Raw genomic sequence first — 24,138 nt, 5'->3', positions numbered from 1 at the left:
GATGGCAATACAAGGCTACAGCCGTACCGGCCCGGTACCCGACTCAAATATACCGTGGGAATTAGACACTCAATTCGGCAAAATGGACCGGCAATATGGTCTGTGCGTCGCTGTTCAAAATTGCCCTTCCCGGCCTCTTACCACCACCTTCTACTGTTGATCCTACGCGTTTTTAACATGGACCGGTGTACGCGAATGTTCGCCCCCTCTTTTCGGACATCCTCTGCAAGGATTCAAGCGACGTCTCGACCAATGTTTTCGCGATGTCAGACAACTTTGAGCGAAGCAAAGACTCTTAATTGGGCGGAATACCTTGCGCTGCGGGGCAGTAGGCATAAATGGCAGACGGTGGGTATCTTTTTTTCCTCGTGTAAATTATTTTCTGAACGTTGGGATACAGGCCATGACCATTCCCTTCTTGCGCTCTGGGTCTTTTCGGTGGGGCAGCTTACTTTGGATCGTTGGACACGGACCCTATGAAGCCAATCTGGGTGCGTAATGGACAAGTCTTTTCAGATACCAGATTCTCATGTAGTTTTAGGGCATCGATCCTTTCATATTCTATGGCGCATGTACCGCCGCGTGTATGGGTACGGTGTTCATCTTTTTCTGTAAACAGACAGCTCACGTTAAGTAGGTGTGGGGTACATCGTCGGTCCCACACTGGGGTCCTCGCTGTGGCGTATCATCTATCGTCGTAGCGCCAAACTTATGGATGCTCGGGATCGCGAATTTTATCAGCGGATAGCCAAAAACAGAGTCGACGCCAGTCTGCAAAGCCCAACTAGCCCGGTACCAGATTATTATGGTAATCCTCCTCCGAAATACCGTCTTCTACGATGTTCATTGTTTTCTAGGTGAACGCATCGGGTCCCTTCGTCAGTACAGAAGAGTAAGTGACTCCGATGTATTTTACTGTAACTGTCACCTCATAGTTATCTTCAGTGGCTCAGAGACCAGGGAAAATACAAACGAAAGGTTTTGCTACCCGAAGAATAAGTGCCGCTGGTGTTTAGCTTGAACAAATGTCGGGATTAACGTTGACTCGGATGAAAGAAGGCTGAAGGTAGATGCCAACGCTGTGATAATTAGAATCCAGGCTAGTAGTTCTGCAAAGTATTATCCGTACCTACTAGTATTACACAAAATGAGTCCTTGACCAAGTACGGCTGAAGCTCGGCTGACCCTCCACCCTCAGCTGAGTTCAAAATCTGCCTTTTCTTCCATGGCAAGTCGACTCCCTCGCATTCCACGATTTACGCTCTTCTCCGGTCCCAATTGCTCTCTGTGTGATGTCTGCCGTTTATTTCATTATCTCTAAATGATGAACTCAACGGAATCTATCACAGACAGCGAAATCCGAATTGGCCAAAGTCAGGCAGTCGGTATGTACCTCGTTCAATGTCAGGCGCGTTGCTGACTTTTGATTCTCCCGTAGCGCCAATTTCAGCTGGAAATTGTCAATATCCAGGAACCGGGGCAGGAGAAGTGGAAACGCAAATATGTTTACTGGATTCCAGCACTTCATCTGGACGGGAAGGAGATAGCCAAGGGTCGATGGGATTCGAGCACAGTCACTCAGGCTCTGGAAGTCTGGGACAAGGGGGAGCCGGAGACTTGAGCCAGGCTCCATCATCGCACCTGTTCTTCAGCGATGTTTTCGCGACGGCGGCTTGGGAGCCTAGTGGCATCTACGTACGACACAGTCGGGAGATTCTAGGATACGAGGAGACTAACGACGATGACTCCGTCCCCTCAAATTCGAATACACACCGTTGCTTCAACTGTGGTTCTCCAGACCATTCCGTCTCTTCGTGCCCTGAACCTAGGGATCGCAATCTGATATCATTGTCGCGCCAGCTATTTGAGTTACTCCAAGAGCCCACGGGGCCGGCTGACTTTCGACGGTTGCACCAAACGGAAGCGTGGCGCCAGCAGAGACTGGACTGGCTGGGACTTTTCAAACCGGGGGAAGTGAGAGGGCAGCTGTTGAGGGAAGCTATTGTGCCTGGGGAGGGCGATTGGCTAGAGAATATCGCGATCTGGGGCTATCCCAGAGGCTGGGTTGGTGTTACGGATCCCCAAGCTCTGGTCAGACAGAGGATAATGGACGAAGTACTCCGGCAGTCATGATGAGCAAGATCTTTCCGTCGTATTGGGTGAAGATATCCTGGGCAGCCCCTCGCAATATCTGAGTTTTGACAACTTGGATTCCGTGCAAGTCGCCAACTGACAGTAGCCATGAAAACATTATCATCAAATAACGTTACCTCCCTGCCTTCTGAGCGGACGACGGTGGGCTGAGTACCCCTAATACCCAATTCTCGTCCGAGCTCTTACCCATCTATACCGGAATAGCCTTTCCCCCCATTCAATTTGAAGGCAGCTCTACGTACACGGATGAGCGTCGTGCCCTCTGGGAACGTATAATCAACCCATCGGCTCCCTCGTACCCTGTTCCTCCTGCCTCCACCGCCAACATCGGGCCCCCCACCCCCACCGCCATGCAGTCCACCTCCATTGCCTCCTGCTCTTCCTCCGCCTTCACCCGCTTCAAATGCTCACGACGAATGTGATGAAGTTGACATGGACTTGTCTGACTAGACGCCAGGATATCTCAATGGCGCGTGATGAATCTCAGGTTTTCCGCTTCTAGCCTTAGGCACGAAGCTGAATCTACCAGCCCCGCTCGCGAATGGCCGACACGCTTAATCAATGTCGATTCCATATTTATGGCACAAGACTTCACTACGTAGCAGAAGGAGTCGTGTCGACAGGAGACAATACTGGGACTCCGGATCTTTGGTTTTGTGATTCAGCACTAGGAGCAAGGGGACGCCTTCATACAACAGAATACCACCGGGATGTGATTAGATCCCTTTCCGTTGAAATCACACTGCCGTTGTAGAGATATGTCAGAGCTTCCGAGTATGATTCACGATCCGGGAAAATGCAACGATGATAGGTCATCACACTACGTCCTATGCGTAAAATGATGAATCGTTTGTCCCTTCGGACGCTACAGGAAACCAGGCGGCATAGATGTCCCTGATACGCACCTCGAGAAGCATGTCCAGAGGTAAATCCAATAATGACGACAGTTTGCCTTGAGTTTCGTAGTTTTCCTTGCGGTTGTTTTCATGGCTCACTATTGCGTTTCTTCCCGGCATGGCGATGACGAAGGCAATCGGCCCGGGGCGTGGGCTATGATCTACGCGTCACTTTTGTCGACTCTAGATCTACAGTCCCGTTCATTCTGCCCTCCTTGATACTTGCCCAGAATTTGCATGTCCGCAGCCGGTTTGTGGATAAACTTTCGTTCGAAACTTTCACATTGAATCTGTGTCATGAGAGGCGGGTTGTTTCGCGGAGATGCGTACTACGCCGAACTTCTGCTCGGGTGCTACGACGGGTAGGGCTCAAAAGCAGTGACTGAAGCTCTGGAAGCCTCGTCCACTTGCAAGAACTGCACGTCATACGATTTCTAAGACCTTCAGGCCCAAGCTCGAGAGCGATTTTGGTTTAATTTTCCACAGAGTTACACTTGTGGGAGCTTTCGGCACCTGCATGACGTGGCACTGGTCGGGCACCAACAAGAACAAGACCTTGAAGGCACCATACATATGTCCTGTATCATAAGGCGTTACTCATAAGTAATGTCATCCATCCGTATTCGGAGTTCCTTTCCGTAAGTTAACGATGTTTCCATAAGGCTGCTTATGCTGACCGACAAACAAAATGGCTTAAAGATGATGCTTGTAAAGCAATCTCGGTGATATACAACTCACTCCGATCTTGATAATATGCTTTCGTGGCGTGCATTCTTTCTGATACTGGCATCTGTTTCCGTCTGTTTCGCTCCATCCAATATCAGACTTCTTGAACGCCGGTATACCCCCACCAATTGCACTATAAGTTGTGGACAGCATCCGGAACCCGTTCCACACCGGGCAATCAAGAAATCTCGGGAACAGACATTTGTATAGGTCACTTCATATACGCTCGGTTGTCACTCCGAGGTTAATGACATCACTGTTTTCAAGGATTCCCGGAAGAAAAACCTGTACTGCCTCTAATAGACAAAGAAGTTGGGACGATCCCATCTAACGTCGGCGTCCCCCTACAAGCATGCCTTTGACCGAACTTACAACACTCTACCATGTACCCCCAAACAACTTCGAATCTCTCTCCCGGACCTACGCGTTCTGGTGTAGCCTCCAGCCGTCGTATTCTGCGTACCCTCTGACATTCTATGTCCGACGTCAGGCTTCCAGGTGTCATGCACCTGATAACTGGATGGCACAGTGCGGAGGAACGGGATTTATGGCGCCAAAGCGACGAATACCGGAGAATACGGGATGAGATGATGACGCGGGTGGAAGTGAAACGTAGCCTAGTGCTCAACATGGACTTTGACACTATCCCGAGGGCTGCTAGAGGGCTGATGTGCGTTCATATCATTCGCATAAAGGGAGACGAGGAAGAAGAAGACGAGAGTATACAATGGACGCCAAGCAACGAGTCGTTTTTAGAGGTTCTTGTGGACAGGATGTGGAGAAGATTGCGACGATGTGTCCTGTGTTTTGCCGTCTTACGCTCTATGCGGCTGTGGTGTCTGACGAGACAGTGAGGAGAAAGTATCGAACCTGGATCTGGTTATTTTACTGCAATGAGACGAGTCGCTGTTCCCACTGATCAAGAATAGTATGCTACATACCTGTAAGGACATCGCTTCCTGTACTGTACAGATCAGTCGTTTTTTTGACCAGGGTATCGTTCAAAGCCGTATGCATGAAAGATAGTTTCATGACAAAAACCACCTGTGTACACCGACGGTGAAAGGGACCCCCGTAACAGCCTAACTGTGTTAATAAGAACTATGCATTAATCCGAGTGTCTCCATATCCGGTACACAGCCCTTTTGACGCAAGTAATCCACGATATCCCTCGCAGTCACATTTCACAGCGGCTTTCAAAGTTCCGGGTATCGCTCGCACTGTATCCTGTCGGCAACCTTTCGCTTTTTTGGACCACTGACTTTTACCCCGTAGCCTGGTTCCACAAGCAGCCGGACAATAGGGAGGTTCCTGTTTCGAACGGCAATCAAAACTGATAGGCCGTTTTTCCTTCGGGGATCTGCCCCTAATGCAAGGAGGTATTGAATAAGTTGTACAAATCCTCCATGTACGGCCATCGCCAGGGCATAGCCACCGTGCGAGTTTAGATTCAGATTCGGCACCTTTTCATGCAGATGTCGGAGGTAGGGTAGTGGATGGTCTGTATCGGTCCATTGGCTTGAAGGCTTTTTCAGCCTAAGGAGGTGTTGGAAAAGATGTCGGGGGATTTCCGCGGTTTCGGAGAGGCCAGTGGCATCAGCACAGCGATCGCAGATTATGTCGAGCACTTGTGAGGAGCATAGTCGGTATCGGATAACTCTGGAGTAGAGGTTTGGAGGCCAGGAAGGTGAGAAGCGTAAGACACGGCCTAATATGTATTGGGCACGGAAAGAGTTTGGGGAGGCGTTGAAGGTATCGTAAAGCAGGCGAGAGGTGTGTGGCAGACTGTCCGAAAGAGCGAATAGTTGTACCTCATAAAGAAGCTTTCCTCTCATTAGTACAAGCGAAAGTCAAAGGACAGTTAGCTGTTCACCTCAACAGGAAGCTGCTCTAATTTGGAGCCTGGCCGAAATTCATGGTGATGGTCTACGGCTTCTACCAATCCAGTTGTTTCGCCAAAGAATCTGGCCAGTACGTCTGGGGACAGCCTCGGTGGTCTTACGGTTCTTGTCGATAAAAAAGTCCCTGTATAAATATTGCATTTAGCAACGATGTTATTGATGGCATGGATGAATGCTTACACCACTTTGCTTTCAGCAAGGTCTTGGTCTTTCAAGTTTTCAACGGAACCTTCCTTTGAAAAAGAGATCGAAAACTGCTTTGGAGGAACTAGTAAAAGATTAACCAAATAATTAGTTACACCAAGAAATACTTACAATACTTGTTTGTACCTCTGGCGTATCTGTATTGTGAGACGAAGAAGGAAATACGATTCATCGCATGGACGTTCAGGGCTAGCTGGAAACCCTAACCCAACTGTTGATTCTGCAGCTCTCGGGCCGACTCCCGGGCGGCAAAAGCTTTCCACGACCCAGACCGACTTTTCACCTCCTCCATCTCGACGAGAGTCGATACGAACCTCAACACGACCATGGAAGGAGAGGGTCACTCTGCTTCACCTTCACCTGCCTTGAAACGCAAGAAAAAAAGTTCTGGAACCAACACGCCCACAGCTGATGGTCCCGCTGCGTCGCCTGCACCTGCACCTACTGTCACCAAAAGCCGACCAAAAATCAAAAGAGATAGAGTTCCTAATCCCAGACGTCCACCGCGTAATGATAGCGTCTTGCCAGCGGAAAAAATCGCTTCATCCTCCTCAGTACCAATCCCAGACGCCCCACGAGAACCGAGAAGTGACAGGAAGGGAAAGAGGAAAGCAAAGACAGATAATGGTCTAAAAGGGGCGCGAGAAGTCATTATCATCGACGATTCTGACGACAAAACCGTCTCCAAGGAGCTCGGTGCCGGTGCAGATTTTGTTGCGTTCGACGATTCGGATGTGGGGGATAGCAGTGAAAAGAAGAGCAGTAAAAAAGGGGAAGGAACGTGACGATGGATCAACGCCTCGTTCTGATGAAAGAGATAGGCCGAAGAGATGACAGAGACCGTGATAGCAGACGAAGGCGCGACGATGATACCGACGACAGGCGAGAGAGCAAGAGTAAAAGTATGTTTCGCGTTCTTCACCTTCATTACCCACCTCAAGCTCGCGCTACAGAAAGAGACCGTTCTCCACCTGAACGAGAAGTGGGACCGCGGCAAGGAAAGGCGACGCAGTCGAGAAAGAGAGACGTATTCGGATCGTAGACGTCGAGAAAAAGCAAAATATGAACCGGATTACAGAACCAAAAAGGTAGACAAGGTCCCGTGGCTCGAGAACGTGGACCTGGATAGTTGTATCAATGTCGCTGAAGTGTATGTGCATCGTCTGTTTTCCACGACGCGTTCTCACTTTCAATTAGTTTGCAACGAGAAGTAGAGGCATTCACCAAATGGATATCACCGACACCAGTAGAAGACGAGATCCGTGGCCTTGTTGTGGCACATATCAAACAAGCAGTCGCTGCATCGTTTAGAGACGCCCAAGTTCTTCCCTTCGGAAGCTACGCGACCAAGCTGTATCTACCCACTGGGTCTGTCTTTCCTTTCCGCTACAAGCTTCATGATTGACGCTCTATTAGGGACATTGACCTCGTTATTCTCTCCGATTCCATGGCATATAGCAACAAAGTTGCCGTCCTTCACTCTCTCGCTGCAACCCTGAAACGAGCCAATATAACTGACCGAGTTAGCATCATCGCCAAGGCGCGCGTCCCTATTGTCAAATTCGTCACGAAGCTTGGCATGTTCCACGTTGATATTAGTATAAATCAAGGCAACGGTCTAGTCGGCGTAGATATCATCAATGGCTTCCTACGCGACATGCATGGACGGGATTGCATGGCACTGCGCGGTCTCGTACTCATCACGAAGATGTTCCTTGCACAACGAGGCATGAACGAAGTGTATACAGGCGGACTGGGCAGCTACGCCATCGTCTGTTTGGTTGTCAGCTTCTTGCAGATGCACCCCAAGATTCGAAGAGGAGAAATCGACGTCGACGCCAACATGGGCGTTTTGGTCATGGAGTTTTTCGAGTTATATGGGTGCTATTTCAACTTCAATGATGTCGGGATCTCGGTGAGGGACGGTGGGACGTATTATAATAAAAGGCAGAGGGGATGGTACAATGATTCGAAAGGACTGCTCCTGTCCATTGAAGATCCTGCCGACCCTTGTACGTGCATGAACACTAATTAACACTGGACATTCGGGACTCACCATCGTCACAGCCAATGATATATCGACCGGTTCGTTCGCTTTCCATAAAGTCAAGACAACCTTTGCCGGCGCTTTCAACATCCTGGCCTCTGCTGCGTACCTAAAGGCTGGCATCATCAACTCTCGACGATCAGGAAACGCGGTGCACTTGCGGGATAGGTATGATCCGGCGGATCTGAGCGTCTTGTCAGCTATCCTGAGCATAACGCAGGAGGTACGTTCCTATTTTCCATCTTAAATTAATCCTTGATTTATCAGTTTCATAGACTATAAATCATAGAAAAGTGGTACAGGAAGTATACGATTCTGGGGATTTACACAGAATGGTTGGACAGAAACCACTTCCCCAAGTGTTCTATGGACGCTCCGAGTCAAACGGAATCAAGAATGACGGTGATTCGTCGAAAAATAAGCACGAGATGGACATGGAACTGGGTACGGACTCGGAACATGAGAGGGAGAGCAAGAAACGTCGGCGAGATGAGGACGAGTCTGATGGAGGGAGATATAACATCGGGAAGGAGCCGCCGAAGAAACGCAGACGCAAGGGAACCTCGGCTGATTTCCGGGGGCCCTTTACAACAGACGAGGATAGCCTTGCGGAAGAAGAGGATGAATACGCCAGTGACTCCTCGAACCGCCCTGTCGATAAAGAATCGATACGCAAAGCCGATACCGAGGAACGCAACCGCAAGCAATCGTATTGGCTATCCAAGGGCATTGGGCCCGGCGATGTTGAAGACAGTGATAATTGAACTACCTCTTGTTACCTTTGTTAGAATATTGGATCCATGATACTCCTTATAGCTGCTTTCTTTGCTCGTTCGTCGTGTTTTGCTTTTGCTTCGTTGTCGACTTGCTCTGTGATAGATACTATCCTAGTCAAAACTTCGTCCACTCTGAGAACAGTCATTCTAAAATAGTGATCAAGATCAAATGATAACAAAATCTTTTGAAGTGCTTGGGTTATATTCCTTAACTCTGAAACGCAGTATACCCATATACTAGGACAGCCTTCTCGCACCAATCCAAATGAATTTTTCAAGACGCCTGTCAGCTATCAGACCACTTTTATTGGATAATACAGCCATCCGGTACTGTTGAAGACGAAATAAAAGCATTGACATTCTCCGATCTGATTCCTTCCGATCCTCCTTGCATTGACTTCCAAAAATATGAATATGTTACAGTGGTAAATTAATCGAGAGCAACCGGAAATAGCAACGAAAGAGAGTAATATGTGAAAAATGCGACTAAATGATGATATCATTGGGGGGGGGGGGTAACTAATCCCGGGGGCTAGGCTAGGGTACCGTAGATATCTGCCTGCAGGTCTCTGTTGACGTCCGAGGTCTACGAATCGTACTCGACCGATCGAGAGATCCTTCGGGGATTGGATAAGGATTAATTTGGGTTTGGGTTTGGGTAGGCGTTTTCCAGCCGCCTTCCGATTCTGGTACTGAAAGCCCCATCGAGTAGCCGGGGGGTAAATGAGAGGGTAGGGTCTGGGGTACCGAAGGGAATGCGTCAAAAAGTTCTCTATCAAGAGTGGACGGTGTTGAGGATACCGTCGCCCATGAAACAGGGCGCGGAGAGGTATTATGGCTCGCCTGATGTGAGCCCAAGGTGTGATCGAATTTTGATTGCTGAGGTGAGCCTGGGAGAGCGAGAGAATCTAGGTATGCATGTGGTAGTGGAGGCATGGTGCCAGGTGGGGGTAGAGGTGGTCTTTGAGAATGCCTGATGAAGCGAGCGTAGGGATTGAGACCTCACGGGAGGTATTATGATGTTATCCGGGGAGGACGAAGATTGTGCGGCACCCGTGTGTGCCTTTGAGATTGCAGGCGCAGAGGGTTTGCGATTCAATCGAGGAAGCACACTCTTGATAGTACCCAATGTGCCACGATCTAGAATGACTTATTAAGACCAAGGAATAAATATAGCAGTACCAAGAAACTCACCGTCACTGTCGGTCGTACTAGCGATACTAATAGTTGACTTAGTTCTCCCTCGACGCCACATCTTCTCTGCAAAGGACGACGCCCTATTGACACTACCATTTTTCTTCGATAATGAAGGCCACGCTATACCACTCGGTGCGGAAGCCCTAAATCCTATGCCAATCCCAGTCCCAGGTCTTACGGTCCCCGAATCAACCAAGTCCGGGCTATTATCAGGAGGAGTGACGACAGGAAGCGAATCATCGGATGAAATCTCAGAAGAGACGCTGTGACGCGACGGACCATGAAATGTCGAAGCACGAGATGCGCTAGCTTAGCCTTCTGAAGCTGGCAAGGTATTTGGAGCGTGGCGATTTTGGCGGCGGCGTCGGGGGCCGATCATCCTCTGGTGTTGTCTCTAAGACGCTACCAGATCCATGTCGGATGTGGCCTGAGGTACGAACAAGTCTGATCGGACTCGGGACCTGGGCCCATTCCAAGGGGTGACCTCACCACTGCCCTTTTGCCGTGTACCAAGTCCTGGGAAACCTTGCTAGCATCCTCTCGAGGCTTGGTCTTGTTTCGAGAAAGAGCCTGCGGCATCCGAAAGCTACGTTTTCGCCTTGGCTCGTCTTTGCCAACAACACGGGGTAACCGGGCTTCAGCCGCCTTTGCCTCTTGTAGATGCCGGTGAGGATTTTCGGGAGTGGGAACAGATCTGTTCTTGTCCGCATAGCCTACCTCACTTGGCAGCTCCCCATTCATCAGTGAGCGTTCCAGAAGAGCAGCGTCCTTAAGCAGCAGTGCCAGTTCACTAGATCCAGGAGTGGGAGGAGGTTCCACGTTCATGGCGCGTTTGACCCTGTTCATCTGTGGTGTAGACGGCGGATAAAGGGACCTCGAAGGCAACGTCGCCACTTCCCTCACTCTACCATGCACAACGGCCGAAAATGACGGATCTCCAGATGTTACTGGCTCCGATTCGGCATAGTGTGAAGCAAAAGTGTGAGGACGCGAAAACGAACGCGTAGTATTGTGAAGTGTTAGTTCGCCAAATTCGGTTTCGGTGGGGTAAGGCGAGGATTCAAAAGGTGGGATTGGCGGAGCTTGGTTGCCGCTACTGGTCTTGCGATGAGTGGTAGTGACGTGACTGGGGCTGGTCTCTATCATGCTTACGGGACGAGGCAATGGGGTCGAGGGTGTGGGAGGTGAGAAAGATTCACGAGCTGGAGACGACGGCTGTGATGGAACAGGCGTGGACTCGCCATCATATGAGTTTATAACAAATGGAGAATCCGGTATTGGAGTCAGCTCCGTATGGTCCCTCTCGACATAAGCGTTCTCAGCTTCCAGGAATTCAACTGAGGCTAGAATGGACTCGGCTGAACGGCTGGCCATAGCAACACTGCTCGGACGTGGCGATTCCGGTGAAGTACGGGCTCGGTGCTGCTCAACCGCAGCTGTATCATCTGGCGTCCGTAAAAGCTGGTATTGAGGTAGATTTGATACCTCAACAGACACCCGTTCATAGAGTATTAAATCACTAGCGCCAGAATGGTCAAGTTCGGAGGTTGCGATCGAGGTGACGCCGGGCGACGCATTAATGCTGACATCAATGGACGAGTCTTCTTCATTTGTAGCGGTTGCTAGATCGGATGCGACTTCTGTATGAGCTCCAACATCATCAATGACACATATGACTGGTGGTGGCGGCGGCGATGGAGAAGTAGGTAAGGGTGCTGGAGATTGTGACCGCTCGACCTCAACGAGTGCTGCAAGAGGCGTCGGTGAATCAGGTTCGTTCATCGGAGGGTCTTCACTCTGTACAGAAATGTCTGCCAAATCTGCGGAGTCCATGCTGCCGACAGTGGTATTTATATCTATGTTCTGTAATACATCATTAATGAAATTCTCAGTCATAAATGGTTCACAAACTTACGACATCTGTCTCGTTATTGTCCAAAGTCAAATCCAACAAGGCCGCCGAATCGTCAGCGATGTCTGAAGGTGAGATCCGTGACACAAGGTTCATCCTCCTGGACTGCCAACGGCGTATACTCTTGAGAGGGTGTTGGAGACGAAGACCCGTCAGATTTTTCGTCAGACACGATCACCGGTGTGTCATGCGAGACCTCGTCCGTGTCCATGTGTGAAGAAAACGATGTTCCCGGTACGGGAGACACGGGTGGCGAAAGAGAACATTCACGGGAATGCGTATCACCTCTACCATTGAGCTCAGATGAAGCCTCCGCTCGACGAGCTATGTCAAGTGCAGCCGCAAATGACTGTACTCCGCGATTTGGATCCAAAAGCTCGCGAGTTTTCAAGTATATCATCTGGAACAGGTGAAGGGGACAAAGAGCGAAAGGCTTGACTGTCCCTGGGTGAATCCGCAGTATCCGAAAAGTCATCGTAATCCAGTCCTGACAGCGAAATTTTTCTTCCTCCAGAAAAGAAGAGAGGCGACGTCGAACGACTCATAGGAGGCGCGCTACTTCCACTGGCTACTCGCACAGCGGAAGGAATGCGGTTCCCATACAACTCACCCCTCTTCCTTGTCTGCCCATTCTCTGCAGTCGGAGGCGCACCTAAACCAAAACTCCCTCTAGGTACAGGAATTCCCTCCTTTCTGTTCGAATTTCGCGATTTTATCCCGGAGACCGCTGCTCGAGGGTATAGACTGGTTTGCTGATAAGGAAGGTACACCGAAGGTCTCTGTGTTTGGGAGACATTCCGCTGTTGAAGAGCGGCAATACGCTCCTTCAAGTTCACTTGAGGCTGCTGCGCACGAGAGGTGGTCCTGTAAACATTCAAAATCAAGTGTGTAAGTGCTCGACGTTACAACAAAAAAGACGAGTGAATAGCGTACATCGAGTCAACGGGAATAGCAATGGTTACAGAACGACCAGCGACTGCAACATGAGCAGGCACGGACACGAAAGCTGAGACGGAAGAAGAAAAAAATGAACAAAGCGAATATAAGAAAGAAGGGATGGAAGACACTCAAGAAGCCCTGTTCACCCAAACTTGGTAAGTCTTTCCCAGGAAATTATTTAATTTAGGCAACCGGGCAGGAACCGATGTTTCATTTCTTTGTGCTTTCTCAATAAAATCTTGGCATTTGCAGTCAGACTAGCTCTTGCATTCTTGGGGGCTCTTTCAGTTGTCATATATGACAGACGATGTCACGGATATATGAATTATTAGTACTACCTTGAATATTATTATGGTTCTAGTATCTATCTCTGACCAAGCTTCAGCTTCAAATTCGCCCTCGACCCCCAAAATATTAATATCGCACATGAACGGTACGGTCCCCATGCTTTCTCGTCCTAGAATGGGCTCGGTACGCGTGCCGGACGCGGACCAGGGACCCTCCCAAAGGGCCGATAGTGACGTACTGCCGCCGTCTTTCGCTCAATCCACACGTTGGCCTTCCTCACGAGCATATCAATATCGATAGGAAACGCATGCCGTGGCTTGGGCTGGTGAACCTCCCAAGGGGTGCAAACCTTAACTCTATCCAGCTCGTTCCTCAAGCCAGGAATACAATGGTCATCGTAAGACGGGGCTGGGGGTACTTGTAGGTATGTCGATGAAGCAAGGCGATGTCGTCTAGGGGTGGGGACTATTGGATCCTGACAGGGATTCCATTTTGTGGGAGGAGGTATCTCAGTGACTGGCGCGAGATTAGTGGCACTATTAGGGCTAGGGGCGTGCTATTGGGGGGACTGTTTGCTTGGTGATAGATGGAACGAGCCACCGCGGGGGGACTTCGCACAAGGGCAAAGCACCGATTGATGAAGCGTAGTCAGATAAAGTGAGGAAAGCGTTGACGATGGCGGGTATATCGTGATCGTTATGTACCGGCAACCAGGACTGCGCGCATAACACCCTGAAGTGCTCGGTGTATATATTCCAGACGTCCCGAGGCATCTGGACGTACGAGCCAAGTGTCTCCAGTACATCCTTTTGCGCCTCGAGAACCTGGTCGACCGTGAGCCCTGTAAGCCTAGCTCTATTCAAGAGATCATTAGCAACAAAATAAGATATACATCAAATTAATGATTTACCTAGTCTCCAAAGGAAGCGGATCAACAGTAAACTGATCCAACGCCACGAAGAAGAGAATCAACATCAGTTGACGAAAAGCTTCGACGTTCTTTGGATTCTCTTCCAACTCGCGTAGCGTGAGAGGTTCCACTTTTTCAAAGTAGAGGGTGGCGTAGGCAACGATGTGGAATAGGGTGAATGGGGTTTGATGCTGGGATATGATCAAGTCATAGACGAAGCCATGTAGGTCTTCGTAAGTTGCCGAGAACGAGAGTTCACTACGTCCACAACCTCGATGAGAGACATGGCAAGGGATGTCGAAAGGTCAACTCACCTCACGGTCTGCAGAACCGTAGGGGTTTGCCCAGTAGCGGTGCAGACTAGAACCACCGCAACCCAGTCAGCGAGCGCGATGAGATGAGGCATGCCATCGAGAACCAATTTGTCCTTGAAATAACCTCGCTTATGAGAGTCGTCACTACCGACCAAAGTAGATGTAGGAGAAGGAGGACCATCGACGTCGCGGTACTCCGCGTACTCAGAGTCGGGAGTCAACGACGCGCAGGATGTAGGGGGACTCGATGAGAAACTGTGCAAGACGGGCGGAGAAGGTAACGACTTGTTGCGCCTGGCGGCAATTCGTTCATGAGAATCGTCACTGCCAACCCAAGTAGATGTAGGAGACGGAGGACCATCGTACTCGGGAGTTAACGATGCGCAGGATGTGGGGGGTGTCGCCGAGAAACTATGCAAGACAGGTGGAGAGGGTAACAACTTGTTACGAGCGACGCGGCGCCTAACAGCCGGCTTCGCAAAAAGGGTGAACTGGGGTGTCGCGTATGCCATTCGTACTACTGGTTAGACGAGGAGCAGGGGGGTGAGGATACCATTGCCAGAGAATCACCCATGTTATATATCGATAGCACGGCCCGACTTTCCTACGTCTGGACAAAGGACGTTACGTTACGCCTCCTCCGCCAAAATCAGTGGCATACCTGACAATGGCGACTGCAAGCAATGGCACACCTTGTTTATGGCATCAGGACACCCAGGAACGTCCAATATTTCATATCCAAAATAATGTGGTGGGATTTGGACGGGCGTGCTTTTCAGGCTGACAAGGACAATACTGCTGTTGGTCAACAATGTGGTGTACATAGTAAGGTAACCCGAGTGAGAAATGGGAAATGGTGCGATTGGCTGGGGGAGTCCGAATGATTCGAGTTAATTGCCTGTCTAGTCACATCAAGCAATCGAGCCGTTGGCGCATCACGCAGGTGCTCAACCTTACTGTACTGTGTTAACCATGTGTTTCGCAGAAGAGGCGGGATGAGACGGACATTTCTGAAACGTCCCGCCTCAGCGCTTCTCCCAACGTATTCAGAGATTAATTTGCTAGGTGCTTTTCCCTGAGAATCACATTAATTGACAGTAAAAGTGAAATAAGACTCTCTATACAAGTGATTACATGCCAAAGCACACATCCAATCCCTCTTCGGAGAATCTTCGCAAGCTCGAGAGGGACGAAATATCATAGATGGGATAACCCGAGAGCTTGACCGACTGCAGCTGCTTGCCATTACCAGACATGGGACGCCAACGGTATCTTATCAGGTCTACAACATCATAAACGGCAGTCGTGAGGTCGCTTTGCAAGCTGAGAGTTTGCAGGTCGGGCAGGATACCGCGGTCCTCCACCAGCCCTCTACACAGCTTCGATAGCTCTGGGGAAGACCAGTATCGTATATTGAGGGTCGTCAAATGAGGAGTGCATTGGAATAAATGCAAAAGATGCGAGGCATCACCATACGCAAGGTGATCGATATTCAGCATCTTCAAGCACGCTCTAGAGCGCATGAGAAGGTTTTGAAGGATTTTCGTGACACATTTCGTCTCATAGCGGAAACACATGTCATCCAACGTGATCTCCTGAACAGAAGGCGTTGATACACTATCAAGGAAGGCATTCAGATGATACCCTGATAGTACACGGATCCTCTTTAACTGCGGTAGAACATGCACCTCAGGCGTTGTCAGGATGCTCTTGGCGGTTGGCCGGTAGATTAGCTCCTCCAAATGGGACATGGAAAATAGTATGTCTGGGGGCGTGGTGCACTGTACACTTTCGTCGCAGAAAAAGGTTAACTGATGCCAAGGAAACGAATCCTGCATGGTGTTCCAAAATCCACAAAGCGTCAGCTTTTGCAATCGCGGAGCGAATTGGAATAGGTTGAGGTCGGTGAGTACACCGTCGTTTTGGAACGGAGAAGTATCTTTGAGGGACAGAGAATGTAAGAGAGGAAGGCGATTGTGAATCGGCGTGAGAAATCGATACAATGATAGCGGCATGTCAAAAGTGACGTTCGTCCAACGGTCCGAATGTGACACAAGTACGTCAAGTAGAAGGTGGGACCTGCTAATCATGGACCGGCTTGTGAAAGTGAACGAGAGTGGACAGCTGGCAGAGCGAGAGAGATAGATTTGCAGCGCGCTGACCATCTTCGAGCAGCCAGTGTCCTCTTCTGCAACCACGGCAAAGGAAGACCACACACGAGGAGAGGATATAGTAATATCTCTCCATAAAGTGCATATCGTCTCCAACAGTCGAGGGCCTTCCTTCACATCCCATACGCTATGAACCTGAGACTGGGAATAGGCAACGAAGATTTCTGACAAGATTTCATTCGGTATTGTCGATATAGCTAGTAATACTCTCTAGTCAGTATAACTGGGCACGGCCAAGAGAAAAACACCAACCTGATTTCCCAGCTGGAGCACAGGTCTCTTGCGTGGCATGTTGACTTGGCGACCTGAAGCCGGGTTCGAGTTGAGTTTTGCCGAGCACGGGTAAAATACTCTTTAGTAGAACTGACATGGTGCCTAAACTCTATCTGAAAGCTAGTGAGAAAATTGAAGAGTTAAGGAAGAAATACCCACAGACCTAGAAGCGAAGATGGCAAAGACAAGGTTGTTTCGGTTTCGTGAAAGTGAAACATATGTATGCGTCGAAGCTGCGGCTAAGGGGAACCTTACCCTGAGTACGACATCGCGTCAAGGATCCTTCAGACATGAGGACTGATGCATGATGTTCCTTGTATTGTAGGAAAAAACCCGGCGAAGAACACGTTCCGCTTGTTACATCGTTGAGGAAGTGCGTTACTGTCTGCATAATTTACGTGCTGGTCGGTATGGGAACTCGAAAAAAACGAGAGGTTCCGCATTGTTCGGTAATGGATGCTGCAATTTGAAACATACCGCAGACGCCTGCCTGGGACCCGGAGGCTTTGTTAGCAGTGAAGGAGGACGTTGTACAAGCCACGTGGATATCGCTTACGGGCCTATATTTGGACCCGCTTTCGGGTTTGACGGATTGATGTGACCTTCTTCGATACTGATGCCGTATGACCGCACTCTCCAAGCTTGTACACGTACATTGCTTGTCGGTCCAAGGGTCGCAGGTCACTCATGTCATTGGCAGGCAAGTCAGATCAGCATCCAAGTACTTTATAACTACTTCGGATTTTTTACTTACAAACAGTCCGAGTCTAGGTACAAGTACCATCGTTTGTTATAGGAAATATTCTAGATGATCGCATATCTTAGTTACTGACTACAATACTAGTAGGATGATGCATATATAGTCTAAAAAGAGCCATAATTTAATGATTAATGTGCAAGAAGATTGATGTCCGCCCAACTACAAATGTCACCTCAGTACCGCGTATGGCTGTGTTTTCGACTTCGCCGTTTGAAGATGGAAAGGACTCTCTGTAAAGCGTCGTTAAGAGTAGCCTGAGTTGAAAGGGTCGGCAATACCCCAAACACCTGGAAGCCGTGCCGTTTGTGACGAGTATCGGTGTCGCATTCAGACCGAAAGTCTCCGTCGTCAAAGTCAGGCTAATGAAACCGTCAGATAACCAAAGATGCGCTACTGAAGTGCGGGCTCACCAAAAGGAAGCTGGACCTGTCTTCCTGATTGTTCTGTGTCGTAGCGCCGCGACGATTCTGAAAACTTTTCAGGACCATGAAGTTGAGATAGGGAAAGAAACAAACACATAGCTCCGGACTCGACTGCGCAGTCCTTAAATAAGGACCATAATTCTCCACGCGAGTGGTGCGATAGTAGTCAGGCATAGTTAGAGAATCCCGGCTCCGAGAAAAACACGAAGAGAAGAATGGGAGCACAGGCATTATGAAAGGGATTCTCTGGCAGGTATGAACTAGAAGGGCAGTCGAGCAGCGGGGAAGGGCAATTCTTTAAGAGGAGGCGCAGTGAGTCAGAAACGCAATATTCTCATAGCACTATGAGAGGCCACGAGGTAAAAACCTTGTAGGATCTGCCTCATATAAATGGACGATCTGACCCGATACAAATACTCAGCTTGCCAGTTATGGATATACCGTGGGGAACGGGTCCGAAGCGGCGTCCATGAGAGATGCAACTGAACACCATTATACGAGGTAAACTATCTCATCCTCGTCGCTACTACCTCCGATACACGCAAACGGTGTCATAAATGCAGATATGACTTTCAGCGAGTTCTGAGGACCTTGATACTGAGTCACCCATGCTCGGGATTCGTGGGCTCGTGTGAGCGCATGGCATGCTGAGGTAGATCGCAGCATCAGGACCGGCTAAAAAACACAAAAAAGGGATGCCTACCCCTTGTAGCAAACGAAATGGTTTCATCGCAGATTTGTAACAGCCATTTTAGAAATCGTGATTTCCTACTAAAGCAAGACAATAACCATCACTTTACTGGCAGGGAGAACGACTTCGGCGTAGAAGCCCCGATTCGTGAGAGATATGTATCAAGGAAGCGGACGGAAGCGCCTCAATAATGTTGCATCGCATGCAGGGAGGCCTGATTTGTACGTCAGTGAAACGCTGATGGCGAGGCTCCAAGTCCCTGCGAATCCATTCCCGAAAAGATGATAGTGGCAGTTCAGGATAAGATAATCAGACCGACAAACCCGGTATAGCTAAAAGATGATGGGCATAGCTTCTGAAATCGGCCAGAACCCAGAAACAGTTAAGGTCCTGACATTCGGAAAATCACTGCTTAATGAACTTGTGATTGGTATAGTCTGGACAGATGGTTGAATTCCACGGACCACAACACGCCCCTCGAGATAGACAAGCCAAGTATGATTCTCCACAATTCAGCATTAGTTATGCCTAGTTATGCCGAGAGGCGCTGTAGTAGGCTTCGAAAATCTATAAATCAGCTTGACGTGATCAATGTACTGCGCTGGGAGCAGGTACTATGGGCCATGATACATGATGCACAGGTTTACGCGAGGCTAGCGGCGGTGCAGGATTTGAGGCGTAACTAGTCATTAAAGAAACCGGGCGTTTCTGATAACACAGGAAGTCGAATCTCCTTTCAAGTTACTGTTGGATGGAGTCAAGATGATAAATGCCTATCAAATGCGGGCTCCGGAGTTGTTAGATGGCGCAGATGAATAGATGTGAGCGGCTTCCACTGGTAGAATCGCCCAAAAAACTGAGTTGGGTAAATTTAGCGACTTCGGTGTTTTTGTTGCGCTATAGGAAGCGTTATATGATCCAGAGAAACCAGATGTCCGAGTCTCTCGTAGATAGATGCATACTCCCAGAATCAATCTAGGATCTGTCTTGTACACAAAGTCAGGTCTGTGGGGACGAATTTAAGTTAATTATACAGGAGATATACAGAAAGTGACAGGCCCAGACAACAGCTGGAAGTGGTTTTGTGGAAGTCGACCTATAAGGTCGCCAACCATAAGTAATCAAGGTCAGAACAACAAGAAAGCAATGAGCATACTGTATGATATGAGCACATTGCCTCCTGAGTGCTGGACCCATCGTATTCTTTGCAACAAAGCTCTCTGAGCTTCAACGTCAATCTTAAAACTAGCGAGATGCTTCTGCGTTGTTTCTCGAAGACTTACTCCAACATAGTCCGAGGGAGTTTTGATGGAGTTGGTCCAATTGTGGCACTCGGACTTATAAACTGCTTATGTCAGAACAATAAAGTGGATGATGGCCGAGAACGGCATGACGCGCCACATATCATCGGAGATCCTTTCGTTGCAATAACATCCGGGCGCGGGTAGCATAGTACATGCGCAAAGAGGACAACAGTGTCCGTACTCAGTCAAACTCAGTCATTCTTATGAGGTCCCCATCATCGTATACAAAGGAATTGCATTGGTACTGTTTAGGTTCGGCTCAAGATAGCATCCTTATTTTTGCACTTCGGTGACCTCCCCTTTCCGAAGGCGCTCCGTAGCTGTGTTCAAGATTGTGTATCCGCCCAAAGGCAGGCAATCACGCAAGCGTTTCCCTGAATCTTCATCACGGTGAACGAAGTCCACCGAGCGGAAGACAAACTCTAATACATGGTTCACTGCGGCGGGCCCAGCTGATAGGCTACTCCCTGGCTTGAACACACCGACACTGTGGATCTGCTAGCGCACTTTCAGCGCAGCGCTCGAGCTTATGTATGTACTGGCGAATAGAAATACAACACGATGCGCTTGAATATAGCTACCGTACAGATCGAGACGCAGAAGCTGAACATAATAATAATACGTGATGTGATAGAATGGTGTGAATAAAATCCAAATAAGAGGGAAAACAATCAGAGAATAACGTTCCTCAATTAAACATTCAAATCTTTGACGACGCAGCCCTCTTCGGAACGGGATTCTCAACATTCGGAGGTTCCCCAGCTCGCGCTCCAGCACTCGATGACCTCCCGCCTGCCGAAACAGGTCGGGACAGTTCAGATGAGGTGTCTTCACGGGCCTGGCTGAAGAACAGCTTGGCGTCCCGCTCGGCAATATTTTCGATGAAGTATGCATTGCCTGAGATAAAAATCAAGACATGCGTCCTAATGTCAGGGGTGGCACATGTTACTTACCTCGAGGGACCATGAACATGGCGCCCGCACAAAGAATCATGCTGGTTTCATGAATTCTCAGGTTGATAGCGCCCTCGATGATATAGAAGATCTGAGAATGAAATAAATACCACCGGAGAACCTAAGAAGTTCCATGGAACATACATAGGTGTTGTCCTTTGAACGTTTAGATTGCTTTGCGACTTCGCGGTGGAATAAGCATTTGCCCAGCAGCCATGAAATTCCCATCACCGAAGATCTTCTCAAAGAACCAGTTGCTATTTGCAGCTTGCTGGACATGAACCATTCGTGCCGTGCATGCAATGCCTGGAAGAGTACACGTATATCAGCTATGCATGAAACACTGAGGTACAAAAACTCACGCCGCATGCGGGGTTGGCCGTCGGGATACCCAAGTACTTCGCAGTGTGTATTGGTCTCGTCGTCCCAGCCTTTCTCAGGATTAGGATCGGCATACTCCGCAGGTGCTTTACTCTTGCTTCGGGTTGATCGCTTTCTCTTCTTCGCACCGAGGGGCTCGACAGGCTCCGGGGCCAACCGTCGGATTTCCTTGACTTCAGGAACTAGAATACGCCCTTCGGTCACGCGGCCATACACTCGCTTCTCTAAACGCCACCACTGCAGAGGTTTACAAGGTCTTCTCTGGCTTCGCCGCACGCCTTCAGGCGTTATGCCTGACAAAACATTAACCGTAAAATATAAAGCAAGAATTGACAACACACTACGGTTCTCTTTTAGTCGACGGCTGCTAGTACTAAGGGCCTTCTTCGCTTTCGCCTTCTCTACTCGCACCTTTTTCTGAGATGGCTCTTCGTCGTCGTCTGACAGAACCTCCCGATCCAGCTGTTCGAGTTCGTGAGCAATACCGGCCTCAACGTCTTCTTCCGGCTCCTCCAGTGTGACTCGCTGTTTGCCCTTTTTAGACTTGTTGGGTGAAGTAACAACAGGAGGGACATCATCAGCGTCTCCCTGCTGTTCATCGTCATCATCACGGTCCATCTCCATGAAACTAGTTTGCTGTGGTGACGGCATATCATCTTTGTCGAGATCGTCGTAGTCTCCATTATTCATCGCGCCACCGTCTTGATCTTCATACTGTTCGGGTTCTTCATCTTCCAGATCGCGAGCGGTCACCGTTTCTGATAATCGAGACCGTCCCCGGCCGTTGGAGCGACTGGACTGAGGGCGAGGTGACGGGACTTCATCAAAGTCCACATCAGATACTCTAGCAACTGGACGTGAAGAAGAGCCTATGCGTCTTGAGGACGAGGGTGTAGCAGGTTTTCGGCTGTTGGCAATGTAATGAATGGGACCTGTTCAACTTGTCGTAATCTGAGTGATTTCAATACAGCTCTTGACTTACTATCATCCAGCTCCATATCCTGTTCACCATCCTCATCCACAATATCCTCTTCCGGTTCAGAATCTCGTCGTCTCTTACTCCTCTTCGCCGGTGGCGTTCGCTGGTCAGCTTGCTGTAGTAGCTGCTCGAACGGTTCGAAACCGTCGCCGCGGGCAGTCACTCGTTTAACGGTGACACCCGTCTTCTTTCCAACGTCTGGGTTGTCACCACGGTAGGGTACATGAGGTTTATCTCGTCTTGAGGTGCCGACGCTGCTGCGTCGTGGGGTCGAAGGCATGTGGTCAAAGAAACAAACGAAGAGGCGTGGGACAAATTGTGACGCGTGTGGTCGTGTTTGGCTTCAATCAGGGGTGTCACTCGAATTGCCAAATCGGGATTTAGGAACGACCCACTAATTCCAGGTATTTACATGAATATTTGAATGCTTGAGCTCTCAGCCAGCTGCTACGTGTTCTCTCCAGAGATATGGAACTCCTGAATATTGGGTATATCTCCGAATTTGCTATGAAAGCGGCGCAGTTGAACTAATTCAGTTATTCGAGTCATTCTCGTATGTTACTGGAAGTAAGCCTCAAACCATCTTGTTCGAGTGCACCTAGACATTACTGTCACCAATATCGAAAACTTTACATTACATAGATAGGCTGACCACCTTGTTGGCTACATCGTCCTGGTAGTATTAATTTAATCAACGATGCCCCTCATCGTCGTCACTAGATGCTGGAGGATCTTCTTCATCAGCTCTCGGGATATTGATGGTTCGGATTTCTAACCAGAAGATCTTCAGTCATCTCCGGTATTATCTGGTGATGGGATGAGACATTATACGATCCCACATGCGTAAAGCTTACCCTTCTCCCGGCGAGAGTCCTCCCAGCTTTGCTCCAAGTCTTTGATTATCTTTTCCTGAGCTTCACTGATTTCTGCAGATGAAGTGCATGTCCTGTATTGTTCTATATACAGTCCTGCGCAGTAGAATATAAGCGATGATGGCTTGTAGGAAAGAAAAAATTACTTGTTGACGCTCCAAAATGATCCGCCCCATCCAAAACCCGACAGCAGTTTCTCGGCGTATGAGTCGAAGCCGGTGATGTAAAAGGCAGCGGCCAACGCTTCGACACAGTTGAGCCGCCATGGCTTCCCAGTAATTTGTGGGATTGGTAGCAATCAGGTAGGGTACTTTGAAGAGAGTATGCATAAGCCCTGCATTTGCACAAGATATATATGACTCACAGAGACGTTCAGTGAGGACTCGCTATTTTGGAGAAAGGAACGTCATCGAGACGAGCCCAAGAGCACTCGACAACAGCAAGTCCGCATTGTTCAACGATTTCTCGATCTGCAGGAGATATAACTGACTGTCCCTTTAGGACTAGTTTGACATATGAGCGCTGGTATCATGCAAGAAGTGAAATAAGACTGACGAGACCACGATTCCTCGAAATCGCGAACCCACTCTTAAGCTCTTGTATTAGACCCAATCGCTGCGAGCTTCTTCCCTGAACATCGTCGTGGGTCACAATGGTCAAAGTCCTGGTCTAGAGTCAAGCATGAACCTTTGATGGCGCTGACGAACTAACCCACATAGCGACCGGTACTTTGATGATAGTGTCGTCATCTGCAGATAGAATAAATGCCCGGATGCAAAAATTAAAGAAGAATACCAGCCTTCTTCATCGTCTCCACCATCATCGGCGCTGTTTTCATCTACGTTGTCTATTGCACTTTCCGGGCGTTCATCAGAGCCGGCAACATTCCTCCCGCCACGCTTGAATCCTGATCCACGAGAGCGGCCACGGCCAGCAGCCTTACCGCGTTTTCCACGACTAGATGAAGCTGAAGAAAAATCTGAATTCTTCTTTCCCATTGAAGTGTAGTAGAGTTGTACTAGTCAGGGAGCAGAGAGCAGAAACTTCGCAGAAAGAGGAAGGTGATCG

At 49.1% G+C, this 24,138-nt stretch overlaps 10 protein-coding genes across 10 annotated transcripts; 3 read left to right on the top strand and 7 right to left on the bottom strand.

Moving 5' to 3' along the window:
- Positions 1 to 425: 425 nt before the first annotated feature.
- Positions 426 to 1,021, top strand: EV420DRAFT_1264377 (mitochondrial import protein Pam17-domain-containing protein; the record flags this gene model as incomplete). Its single annotated transcript, XM_060467221.1, has 4 exons — positions 426 to 491; positions 542 to 590; positions 635 to 808; positions 858 to 1,021. Coding segments are annotated over 4 exons (453 nt in total), but the record flags the coding sequence as incomplete, so codon positions are not given.
- A 134-nt stretch (positions 1,022 to 1,155) lies between these two features.
- EV420DRAFT_1096781 (uncharacterized protein) lies at positions 1,156 to 2,220 on the top strand. Its single transcript, XM_060465808.1, has 2 exons — positions 1,156 to 1,381; positions 1,439 to 2,220. Exon 2 carries the CDS (start codon positions 1,558 to 1,560, stop codon positions 2,131 to 2,133), a length of 576 nt encoding a protein of 191 aa, XP_060334878.1. The 5' UTR covers positions 1,156 to 1,381; positions 1,439 to 1,557; the 3' UTR covers positions 2,134 to 2,220.
- Positions 2,221 to 4,867: 2,647 nt separating this feature from the next.
- EV420DRAFT_1618584 (uncharacterized protein) lies at positions 4,868 to 5,611 on the bottom strand (the record flags this gene model as incomplete). Its single annotated transcript, XM_060475360.1, has 2 exons — positions 4,868 to 4,946; positions 4,998 to 5,611. The coding sequence occupies 2 exons, from the start codon at positions 5,609 to 5,611 to the stop codon at positions 4,868 to 4,870; spliced, it is 693 nt and encodes a 230-aa protein (XP_060334877.1).
- A 1,002-nt stretch (positions 5,612 to 6,613) lies between these two features.
- On the top strand, positions 6,614 to 8,913 carry EV420DRAFT_1096733 (uncharacterized protein). Its single transcript, XM_060465807.1, has 6 exons — positions 6,614 to 6,783; positions 6,835 to 7,031; positions 7,079 to 7,249; positions 7,298 to 7,893; positions 7,949 to 8,151; positions 8,204 to 8,913. Exons 1-6 carry the CDS (start codon positions 6,712 to 6,714, stop codon positions 8,690 to 8,692), a joined length of 1,728 nt encoding a protein of 575 aa, XP_060334876.1. The 5' UTR covers positions 6,614 to 6,711; the 3' UTR covers positions 8,693 to 8,913.
- A 1,085-nt stretch (positions 8,914 to 9,998) lies between these two features.
- On the bottom strand, positions 9,999 to 12,025 carry EV420DRAFT_1096602 (uncharacterized protein). Its single transcript, XM_060465806.1, has 2 exons — positions 11,817 to 12,025; positions 9,999 to 11,764 (listed from the first exon to the last, which is right to left on the bottom strand). The coding sequence occupies exons 1-2, from the start codon at positions 11,907 to 11,909 to the stop codon at positions 10,304 to 10,306; spliced, it is 1,554 nt and encodes a 517-aa protein (XP_060334875.1). The 5' UTR covers positions 11,910 to 12,025; the 3' UTR covers positions 9,999 to 10,303.
- EV420DRAFT_1096601 (uncharacterized protein) lies at positions 12,026 to 12,952 on the bottom strand. Its single transcript, XM_060465805.1, has 2 exons — positions 12,747 to 12,952; positions 12,026 to 12,677 (listed from the first exon to the last, which is right to left on the bottom strand). Coding segments are annotated over exons 1-2 (537 nt in total). The 5' UTR covers positions 12,749 to 12,952; the 3' UTR covers positions 12,026 to 12,142.
- A 633-nt stretch (positions 12,953 to 13,585) lies between these two features.
- On the bottom strand, positions 13,586 to 14,776 carry EV420DRAFT_1638495 (uncharacterized protein; the record flags this gene model as incomplete). The annotated part of the gene is made up of 3 exons (XM_060476835.1): positions 13,586 to 13,895; positions 13,951 to 14,208; positions 14,265 to 14,776. 3 exons carry the CDS (start codon positions 14,774 to 14,776, stop codon positions 13,586 to 13,588), a joined length of 1,080 nt encoding a protein of 359 aa, XP_060334873.1.
- Positions 14,777 to 15,394: 618 nt separating this feature from the next.
- EV420DRAFT_1760847 (uncharacterized protein) lies at positions 15,395 to 17,252 on the bottom strand (the record flags this gene model as incomplete). The annotated part of the gene is made up of 3 exons (XM_060480639.1): positions 16,873 to 17,252; positions 16,688 to 16,821; positions 15,395 to 16,632 (listed from the first exon to the last, which is right to left on the bottom strand). The coding sequence occupies exons 2-3, from the start codon at positions 16,803 to 16,805 to the stop codon at positions 15,395 to 15,397; spliced, it is 1,356 nt and encodes a 451-aa protein (XP_060334872.1). The 5' UTR covers positions 16,806 to 16,821; positions 16,873 to 17,252.
- Positions 17,253 to 20,585: 3,333 nt separating this feature from the next.
- On the bottom strand, positions 20,586 to 22,478 carry EV420DRAFT_1638492 (Mif2/CENP-C like-domain-containing protein; the record flags this gene model as incomplete). The annotated part of the gene is made up of 7 exons (XM_060476834.1): positions 20,586 to 20,782; positions 20,839 to 20,929; positions 20,983 to 21,020; positions 21,070 to 21,144; positions 21,201 to 21,512; positions 21,561 to 22,151; positions 22,202 to 22,478. The coding sequence occupies 7 exons, from the start codon at positions 22,476 to 22,478 to the stop codon at positions 20,586 to 20,588; spliced, it is 1,581 nt and encodes a 526-aa protein (XP_060334871.1).
- A 370-nt stretch (positions 22,479 to 22,848) lies between these two features.
- Positions 22,849 to 24,103, bottom strand: EV420DRAFT_1518894 (uncharacterized protein). Its single transcript, XM_060472085.1, has 6 exons — positions 23,888 to 24,103; positions 23,782 to 23,819; positions 23,679 to 23,734; positions 23,654 to 23,658; positions 23,476 to 23,573; positions 22,849 to 23,338 (listed from the first exon to the last, which is right to left on the bottom strand). The coding sequence occupies exons 1-6, from the start codon at positions 24,066 to 24,068 to the stop codon at positions 23,213 to 23,215; spliced, it is 504 nt and encodes a 167-aa protein (XP_060334870.1). The 5' UTR covers positions 24,069 to 24,103; the 3' UTR covers positions 22,849 to 23,212.
- Between the last annotated feature and the right edge of the window lie 35 nt (positions 24,104 to 24,138).

Source organism: Desarmillaria tabescens (genome assembly GCF_030435595.1).
Source record: "Desarmillaria tabescens strain CCBAS 213 chromosome Unknown EV420scaffold_7, whole genome shotgun sequence".
Taxonomy (NCBI): domain Eukaryota; kingdom Fungi; phylum Basidiomycota; class Agaricomycetes; order Agaricales; family Physalacriaceae; genus Desarmillaria; species Desarmillaria tabescens.
This window is presented reverse-complemented; position numbering and strand designations above follow the sequence as displayed.

Bases quoted from the DNA above. Each gene is read 5' to 3' on its own strand.
- EV420DRAFT_1096733 (XM_060465807.1), top strand. From the start codon at position 6,712: ATGACAGAGACCGTGATAGCAGACGAAGGCGCGACGATGATACCGACG. The intron at 7,250-7,297 runs GTCTGTCTTTCC...ACGCTCTATTAG, and splicing joins AAGCTGTATCTACCCACTGG to GGACATTGACCTCGTTATTC. The intron at 7,894-7,948 runs GTACGTGCATGA...CCATCGTCACAG, and splicing joins TGAAGATCCTGCCGACCCTT to CCAATGATATATCGACCGGT.
- EV420DRAFT_1518894 (XM_060472085.1), bottom strand. From the start codon at position 24,068: ATGGGAAAGAAGAATTCAGATTTTTCTTCAGCTTCATCTAGTCGTGGA. The intron at 23,820-23,887 runs GTGGAGACGATG...TTCTATCTGCAG, and splicing joins TGAAAACAGCGCCGATGATG to ATGACGACACTATCATCAAA. The intron at 23,339-23,475 runs GTTCCTTTCTCC...ATTACTGGGAAG, and splicing joins CTTGGGCTCGTCTCGATGAC to CCATGGCGGCTCAACTGTGT.
- EV420DRAFT_1096602 (XM_060465806.1), bottom strand. From the start codon at position 11,909: ATGAACCTTGTGTCACGGATCTCACCTTCAGACATCGCTGACGATTCG. The intron at 11,765-11,816 runs GTAAGTTTGTGA...GATGTATTACAG, and splicing joins ACAATAACGAGACAGATGTC to AACATAGATATAAATACCAC.
- EV420DRAFT_1096781 (XM_060465808.1), top strand. From the start codon at position 1,558: ATGGGATTCGAGCACAGTCACTCAGGCTCTGGAAGTCTGGGACAAGGG.